This window comes from Rhododendron vialii, chromosome 5a (genome assembly GCF_030253575.1).
Source record: "Rhododendron vialii isolate Sample 1 chromosome 5a, ASM3025357v1".
Classification (NCBI taxonomy): domain Eukaryota; kingdom Viridiplantae; phylum Streptophyta; class Magnoliopsida; order Ericales; family Ericaceae; genus Rhododendron; species Rhododendron vialii.
Genome location: NC_080561.1, coordinates 6020723 through 6029969, shown reverse-complemented (window position 1 = coordinate 6029969; position 9247 = coordinate 6020723). Strand labels below are relative to the sequence as shown.

The 9247-nt window shown below is 38.1% G+C and overlaps 3 protein-coding genes and 1 long non-coding RNA gene across 4 annotated transcripts; 1 reads left to right on the top strand and 3 right to left on the bottom strand.

Moving 5' to 3' along the window:
* Positions 1-347: 347 nt before the first annotated feature.
* LOC131325559 (uncharacterized) lies at positions 348-1357 on the bottom strand. The gene has a single exon (XM_058357879.1). It carries the CDS (start codon positions 1293-1295, stop codon positions 471-473), a length of 825 nt encoding a protein of 274 aa, XP_058213862.1. The 5' UTR covers positions 1296-1357; the 3' UTR covers positions 348-470.
* A 1355-nt stretch (positions 1358-2712) lies between these two features.
* Positions 2713-3537, bottom strand: LOC131327480 (uncharacterized). The gene has a single exon (XM_058360643.1). The coding sequence runs from the start codon at positions 3535-3537 to the stop codon at positions 2713-2715; it is 825 nt and encodes a 274-aa protein (XP_058216626.1).
* A 2090-nt stretch (positions 3538-5627) lies between these two features.
* On the bottom strand, positions 5628-6452 carry LOC131327479 (uncharacterized). Its single transcript, XM_058360642.1, has one exon. It carries the CDS (start codon positions 6450-6452, stop codon positions 5628-5630), a length of 825 nt encoding a protein of 274 aa, XP_058216625.1.
* Positions 6453-7917: 1465 nt separating this feature from the next.
* On the top strand, positions 7918-8600 carry LOC131325558 (uncharacterized). Its single transcript, XR_009199739.1, has 3 exons — positions 7918-8018; positions 8132-8384; positions 8541-8600. It is a non-coding gene; the product is annotated as an uncharacterized LOC131325558 (long non-coding RNA).
* Positions 8601-9247: the final 647 nt, after the last annotated feature.

The following is a 9247-nucleotide window of genomic DNA, read 5'->3' as shown; positions in this document are numbered from 1 at the left end:
ACTTCGACCAACGTTAACTCACTGCATTTTAGTCAAATTAGCTAATTAATTGAAGCTAAACGATTGTGGACGACAAGGCAGCGAATTCCAGATGGCTTTCCCATGACTCTTTCACAATTTGTGATACTGTAATGTTGGCGTTGAAAATATACCATTTAGATATTGAATCTTTAACTTATCCATTTCTTGTGTAATTAGTTTCCTTTTACCATATCCAACTTCAATTGGGTAACTAACTTGAAGGACTGAGCATGTTACTATTTTTGATTCATTTCCAAGTGTTGTAGATTGGAAGATGTAGAAGGAGAGAGAGAAAGTTGTGCACAGAATTGTTCAAGTATATTGGTATATGATTGAAGTAAAAATAAAAAGTTTGTTCCTCGTATACAAGTATGTACAGCTAATCAAAACTCTTTGCCGATATTTTGGATCAAAAGTATTGAACCGCGGCCTTTTATCTATTTTGCTAGCTAGTGGTTGAGAATGTTGAGGAGGGTAACTCTGGTTTTGATTAACCTCCTAAACAAACAGTCAAGTTCTTCCTCAACCTCTTCAATGCTTAACTCCATCTTCCCCAATAGGTTTTTCACATTCTCAACGCGTAATGTGCTATAAGATTTGCTTGTCTTGTGATTGTTGAGGGAGTGCAATAAAACATCAAATTTCTCGAACACGCTTGTGTTTGTTACTTCATCTTTGGATGCAACGCTCTTTTGGTGGATGAGTTTGGAAGCCAAAGCAAATCCACTCAATCTTGACTCTGCCTTTGTCCCTGAAATATAGGACAACAATGTCTCGAATGCGCCAACAGTGGCTGCTTCAACTTCATTTAGCGAATCCAAAATTTCCCGGCTTTTTCCAAGACCTACGACGGTGTGCTTGGTTTTGATATTCTTCAAATCCTTTAGGGACTTTTGGATCACCTTCTTTGCCTTCTTTTTCGAATTTAAGTACTCTGAAAAGTCATTCTCCTCCCTTCTTCTGCGTAGAACTGAAAGAAGGTCTTGTAAATCTTGCTTTGTTTGCGAGGATACATCTCTAACTGTAGCACACACATCCAATAGCCCTAGATACTTTTCCAGCACCACTTCAACCCATTTCTCATGGTGTTGTTGAGCAAAGGCTTGTTGAGTGTGTGGCAATAGAAGCAAGCCGTCCAAACGATCATACATGTTTTCAAGGCCACTTAGCCTCAAATGCTCATCGTCATGAGGGATAACTGGGTGAAGTCTAGAAGGCAAGCTAACAGAACGAGTATGGTAGAAGGATTTTAACCTCAAAGGAGATGAAGCCATTTTTCTTTGCAATTGGGCACAAGGACACTTAGAACTGGATATGTGAAATTTTCAAAGTCAAGTTACTTGTGGTTGGCTGTGTTTTCTTCTTTCTTCTTAAGTTCCACATATATACTAGGCTTAAGGAGACAAGGAATCTCATCCTCTACAACAATCACCTGGCTAGAACGTGGTTTCGATTTAGATCTACACGCTTACACCCATATGTTTTCCCAATGTCTCCCACCAAATAGTACATTACAGCACCATGTGATTCATAGAAAATGTGAGGCACAAATGGAGTTGATGCATGGCTGTCTCCTCTGGAATGAAAAATGTCAGCACCATTTACTCCTGCTTTTCTTTCCCCCCATCTTCAACCGCGCACATGATCTGGGCATCTTTTATGTTATCTTTGCATCGTCAAGGCAACATTTGTGCGATAAGGACAGATTAGACTTGGGGGAAATTTGAGCTTCCTTCTTTATTAGCATCATTTAGAAGCTGGGATTTCCAAATAATAACAAGAGGTTCCCGAACAAATCTGAGTGTTCCCTAACAGAAACGCTGCCAGCACATTTTCATTAATTTCTATACCAAATAGATTCTAAACTTGCACGCATCTCATAATTGTTCATTAAATCACTGACTTGAGACACATGGAATCTTGACACCCTTGCACAATAATGTAATCAGGCCCCTCCCGTTTAATATCTTACTGTAGAAAAAAATCTCAAATTGTCTATGTTCGTGCAACAAAAAATGATACTTGGTTGCTGAAGTGTGTTATTTCCACCATTGGAAGCTTATGAGTTTTCAAAAACAAATAAACAAAAGCAGTGCTTCCAAATTCATTGGTCGAAAATTTAACTTATCCGACACCAGCATGATGCTTTTTCTTTCTTCGGATTCTTCCTATAAATCCCCTCACAAAGATTTCCTTATATAGGCAATAGAAATCATTAGTACTTCAACCAACGTTAACTCATTGCATTTTAGTCAAATTCTATGATTAGTTGGAAGCTAAATTATTGTGGATGACAAGGAAGCGAATTCCAGATGGCATTCCCTTGTCTTTTAAAAATTTACCAGGATTTTTTTTAACAGAAACAAATTTACCAGGATGGTGTGAGTATCTTTTACTTTTCCATTTCTTGTATATTTGATTTCCTTTTACCATATCCAACTATAATCGGGAAACTAACTTGAAGGACTGAGCATGTTACTATTTTTCATTCATTTCCAAGTGTTATAGATTGGAAGATGTAGAAGGAGAGAAATAAAGTTGTGCACAGAATTGTGTCAAGTATATTCGTATATGATTGAAGTACAAATAGAAAGTTTGTTCATCATATACAAGTATGTACAGCTAATCAAAACTCTTTGCAGACATTTTGGTTCAAAAGTATTGAACCGCGGCTTTTATCTATTTTGCTAGCTAGCGGTTGAGGATGTTGAGGAGGGTAACTCTGGTTTTGATTAACCGCCTGAACAAACATTCAAGTCCTTCTTCGATTTCTTGAATGCTTAACTCCATCTTCCCCAGTAGGTTTTGCACATTCTCAACGCGTACTGTGTTATCAGATTTGCTTGTCTTGTGATTGTTGAGGGAGTGCAATAAAACATCAAATTTCTCGAACATGTTTTTGTTTGTTTCTTCATCTTCGGATGCATCGCTCTTGCGGTGCATGAGTTTGGAAGCCAAAGAAAATCCACTCAATCTTGACTCTGCCTTTGTCCCTGAAATATAGGACAACAATGTCTCGAATGCCCCAACAGTGGCTGCTTCAACCTCATTTAGCGAATCCAAAATTTCCTGGCTGTTTCCAAGAGCTACGACGGTATGCTTGGTTTTGATGCTCTTCAAATCCTTTAGGGACTTTTGGATCGACTTCTTTGTCTTCTTTTTCGAATTTAAGTACTCTGAAAAGTCATTCGCCTCCCTTCTTCTGCGTAGGGTTGAAAGAAGGCCTTGTAAATCTTGCTTTGTTTGTGAGGATACATCTTTAGCAGTAGCGCACACATCCAACAGCCCTAGATACTTTTCCAGCACCATTTCAACCCATTTCTCATGGCGTTGTTGAGCAAAGGCTTGTTGAGTGTGAGGCAATTGAAGGAAATCATCCAAACGATCATACATGTTTTCAAGGCCACTTAGCCTCAAATGCTCATGGTCGTGAGGGATAGCTGGGTGAAGTCTAGAAGGCAAGCTGACAGAACGAGTATGGTAGAAGGATTTTAATCTCAAAGGAGATGAAGCCATTTTTCTTTGCAATTGGGTACAAGGACACTTAGGACTGGATGTGAAATTTTCAATGTCAAGTTACTTATGGTGGGTTGTGTTTTCTTCCCTCTTCTTAAGCTCCACATATATACTAGGCTTAAGGAGACAAGGAATCTCATTACAAGCAGCAGCTGGCTAGAACGTGGTTTCGATTTAGATCTACACACTTACACCCATATGTTTTCCCAATGTCTCCCACCAAATAGTACATTACAGCACCATGTGATTCATAGAAAATGCGATGCACGAGTCGAGTTGATGCATGGCTGTCTCCTCTGGAATGAAAATGTCAGCACCATTTACTCCTGCTTTTCTTTCCCCCCGTCTTCAACCGTGCGCATGATCTGGGCATCTTTTTATGTTATCTTTGTGTTATCGAGGCAACATTTGTGTGATAAGGACAGATTAGACTTGGGGGGAAATTTTAGCTTCCTTCTTTATTAGCATCATTTAGAAGCTAAGATTTCCAAATAATACCAAACAAATCTGAGTGTTCCCTAACAGAAAGGCTGGCAGCACATTTTCGATCACTAACTTCTATACCAAAACGATTCTAAACTTGCACGCGTCTCATAATTGTTCATTAAATCCTATGATGCACCGACACGGACACCGAAACCGACACCGGGACACGGGAATTCTAAAAAAATGGGGACACGGACACGGCGAGGGACACGCCACGTGTATATGTATTTATTTATTTATATATATATAAATAATTAATTAAATATTGTTTAACACTCAGGAATTTTAAAAAATTATATTTTGGCCCCAAATTTTTTATTAAAAAATTACAATTTGATCCCAAATTTTTTCAAAAATTACAGTTTGGCCCCCAAAATTTTAAAAAAATTGCAGTTTGGCCCCTGCTGTGTCCCCAGCCGTGTCCCAGCGGTGTCCCCATGAAAAATTCAAATTAAATTATGGGACACGCCACGTGGCGTGTCCCGTACGTATCCCCGCGGTGTCCCCTTGTCCGACACTGCGATACCTCGACCTCTAGAGATGTCGGTGCTTCATAGATTAAATCACTGACTTGAGACATATGGAATCTTGACACCCTTGCACAATCATGTAATGAGGCTCCTCCTGTTTAATATCTTACTGTTGGAAAAATCTCACAAATTGTCTTTGTGCGTGCAACAAAAACTAATACTTGGTTGCTAAAGTGTGTTATTTCCACCACAGGAAATGAAGCTTGTGAGTTTTCAAAAAAGAAAAAAAAATTTAAAAAGCAGTGCTTCCGAATTCATTGTAAAAAATTTAACTTATCGGACACCAGTGTGATGCTTTTTCTTTCTTCAAATTCTTCCTATAAATCCCCTCACAAAGATTTCCTTATATACACAACAATAACAACAACAACAACAACAACAACAGAACCCATGTAGTCCCTAATCATTGGGGGTATGGGCGGGGAGGATTGGAGTCAGACCTAACCTTTGGCAATATGGACAAAGTGGCTTCCATTTTAGTCAAATTCTCTAATTAGTTGGAAGTTAAATGATTGTCGATGACAAAGAAGCGAATTCCAGAAGGCATTCTCTTGTCTTTTAAAAATTTACCGGGATTTTTTTTTTTAACGGAAACAAATTTAACAGGATGGTGTGAGTTTCTTAAATGGTATCAGGCCTGAAACAGCCATGCCAAACACCGTGTTTTTCGATCAGTATCAAACATCCTTATGTGGTCTCAATTATAAAATATGCATATGATTATATTCCTTGAAGAAATTGGAGGGAAAAAAAAGTTCTATCAATGATGATTCATAAGGCAATAACCTCATTTTTATCGACTTTTACACTGCAATTCTTAAAACTTATCATTCGACACACGCGACACTGCCCGATTCCCCTCCTTGCACACCCATGCCGATGTGATGGTGATTACTAGCATTGAGAACATAGTGCTTACTTTCATCTTCAACTAATTAATTAATGAATGTCCAGGCAACAGATCAAAAAATGATGTATAAGTAAGAATTTGCTCTCAAAGTACATTGATTTATAACTGGGGACAATTTACACCTATCTATCTCTCATTTCGTTTACAATTCGTGATTTTCTTGGCTAGTGGTTGAGAATATTGAGGAGGGAAACTCTAATTTTGATTAACTGCCTGAACAAGCATTCTAGTCCTTCTTCCAGATCTTGAATGCTCGATTCCATCTTCCCCAACAGATTTTGGACATCGTCCATGTGTATTAGACCACCAGTCTTGTGACTGTTGAGTGAGTGCAGTGCAGCATCAGATTTCTCGAAAGCGTTGGTTTTTGTTTTTTCCTCTTCGGGTGAAACGCTCTTCCGGTTCATAAGTTCGGAAACCAAGGAAAATCCACTCGCCCTTGATTCCACCTTTGTCCCTGCAATATAGGACATCGAAGACTCGAACACCCCAATCGTGGCTGCTTCAACCTCATTTAACAAGCTAACAATCTCCAAACTTTCATTGCTTTTTCCGAAAGCTATTGCACTAGTCTTGTTTTCGATACTCTTCAAATCATTTAGAGACTTTTGGATCACCTTCTTTGCCTTCTTTCTTGAACTCAAGTACCCTGAAAAGTCATTGGCATTTCTTCTCCTGCGCAGGATCGATAGAAGGCCTTGTACATCTTGCTTTGTTTGGGTGGAAACGTCTTTAGCAGCAGCACAAATACCCAAGAGCCTGAGATACTTTTCCAGAACCTCTTCGACCCATGTCTCGTGTCGCTGTTGGGCAAAGACTTGTTGAGTGTGTGGCAATAGAAGCAAATCGTCCAAACGGTCAAACATATTTTGAAGTCCATGAAGGTTCAAATTCTCATCGATATGAGGAATGACCGGGTGAAGTCTAGAAGGCAAGCTGACAGAACGAGCATGGTAGTTGGATTTTGATCTCAAAGGAGAAGAATCCATCTCTCGTTCCTATTGGGAATAGGAAAACTAGAAATGGATATGGAATGCTAAATGTGAAAGTCAAAACTTCTTGTGGACTTGTGGTTCCTTCCATCTTCTTAGGCTCAATATATAAGAGGAAGAAGGAGACAAGGAATCTCATCCTCTCTTCAACCATCACCTGCCAGCAACGTGATTTTCATTCGGTTCTGTATCCTCTTGCGGCGATGTTCATGCAGTGTCACCTACCAAATAGGTACAAAAATGGTTGTATATGCAATATTTTAGAAAGGTTGGTTCAGAATAATGCAATGCACAAGGGGTATTGATACCAGCTATCTCCTCTGGCCTGAGAGTGTCAGCACCATCCACTCTAAGCATTTTTTTTGTTTTTCCCTTCATCACTATACAATAGTCGTGCACATGATCCAAGCATTTTTTTTTTATTTTCTCTTATCGTTTCTAGAGGCAATGTGTGTGTAATAATAACCGATCTAGACTTGAATACCGATTTAGTCCCCCAACGAAAGGACAGCTAACACACGTTTCATTGTTTTTAAACCGTCTTGAGATTCTGAATTTCCTGTTAATCTCTTTATATATCATTAGATCGCCATCATTGAAACCTTGAGACAATTGAAATCATGACAGCTTTGCAACACAATCATGATCCTTGTGTAGTAGCACAACATACTTGACTGTCTCGTAAATTATCTTCGTGGTGCAACTGCAACAACAAACATAATGCCCTTAACTACAAGTTAAACGGTAACTATCGAGATGGCATCAAAGATACTAGATACGAAGGCATATCCCAAGGTTAAGTCAAAGACTCATAATAGCTAGTAGGTGACTAATGACTATTGATGTGGAGCCAGCAAGATCAACGTGGCTTTCCTTAGTCTAACAGATGGCGTTAGTCTGATTAACATAACAAAAACACAGATAGCACATTTTTAATTCGTAAATGAAATCATACCTCAATCTACCCTGTGGATCACAAATTTTTTTCTATCCGAAATGGTAATACGCCATTATATATAACTTCTTATATTAGAAAAACAAATGCAGATAGAAGAAGTAGAAGTTTTAAGGTTTTATGATTAATATGGGTAGCCAAATCTCATTTTTATTTCACTTATACCAACTTTTACTTGGGCAAATTTAGAATCTTAAAATCATTCAACGTGTAATTCCTCTTTTCCCTCCAGGTACTTTTAAGTTCAATCCCATTGCTAGGATTTGATCAAAGAGCTAAAAAATAATGGACATAGTCACATAGTGTTGGTGTTAATTTCAGGTACGACCAACCCAAGAAATGAGAAAAGGTAAGAAAAAAAGAAAAGAAAAGAATAGGAAAGGAAAGAGGGATGTATAAGCAAGAATCTGTATGTTAATTTATAGTTTGAGGGCGAATTACAAGTATATGTTCTAGTTTGAGACAGTTAAGAATCTAAAGAGTTTCATTTCTATGTCTGTGCCTATAGGAGAAGGAAATGGTGAATGCACTGCAATTCAACATGTCAGTTCCAACACTTTTACGTATTTATGAAGAGATTTCTCAAGGCTGCTCAAGCCGATAACAAGGTTAGTACGAGGACTCTTACGAACTATTTACCAACTTAGGTGGAAGATGAAAACCCGCGTGCAAGATAAATCCTAATGATTCTTTTTACATGCTTCTAATGAAATGGATTCAGCTTGAGGCTCTGTCTATCTTCATCGTTGAGCTTGCCCTGGTTGAGTATGAGATGCTCAAGTTTCCACCCTCTGTGCTGGCGGCAGCAGCCATTTTCACTGCTCAGTGTAGTCTTCACAGGTCTAAGCAGTGGACTAAAGCCACTGAGTGGCACACCACCTCCACGGAAGACCAGCTTATGTGAGCTTTTTTAATTTCTTTCATTCTCCTAGTTTCCTGCCAGTTTGTCCACAAATTATGCAGATTAATAAATGGTCTTGCTATTATGAGCCCACTAGGCTGACGATAAGTACATTAGAAGAAAAGAAAAACACATATTTATGTGTACTTTTTATACCATTTAATACACATTTACACACTCACTATTGATAGCCCATTGAGCTGATTTTAGAATTTTCCATTAATAAAAGCCTCCCAGCGGATAAGGTGGTACTTTTATTGTGTTTACAGGGATTGCTCAAGACTAGTGGCGGACCCAGGAATTTCATATACTGGGGACACCTATTATTTACAACTTTGAAAAATACTTGTCTGTGTATATACCACTAAATTATCGCTCAATAATTGAATATTGATCACTCATTCTATTCCGCAACCAATTTTTGATAATCTTCATGTTTGAAAATACTCTTTCAACTATCACGGTGGCAACCGTAAATTTAATAGAAAGTAAACTAAAGAATTTAGTAATTTGATTTTCATAATATTTTGGATTTGGAGGAAAACACACAGAGATAGGACAAAAATAGAGAAATAAAAAAAAAGAGGTAGAACACAAATGGAGAAATAAAGGAAAGAGGTAGAACAAAAATGAAAAATAAAGAAAAGAGACAGAACAAAAATGAAAAAAAATAGAGGAAAGAGAGAACAAAAATAGAAAAAAAAACAAAAAAACACAAGCATTGGCATACCTGGGAATCAAACCCATGTTGCCTAGAGCTTTTCACAGTGCACATAACCGCTCCACCATACTATTGATTAGTACCAATGTAGGAAACTTTTACAAATTTATATCAATTTTTTATTTTTATTTTTATTATTTTAAAAATGCGTGGGAGCACGTGCCTCCACGTGGGTCCGCCCCTGCTCAAGATTGATGGTTACTTACCATCCCTGA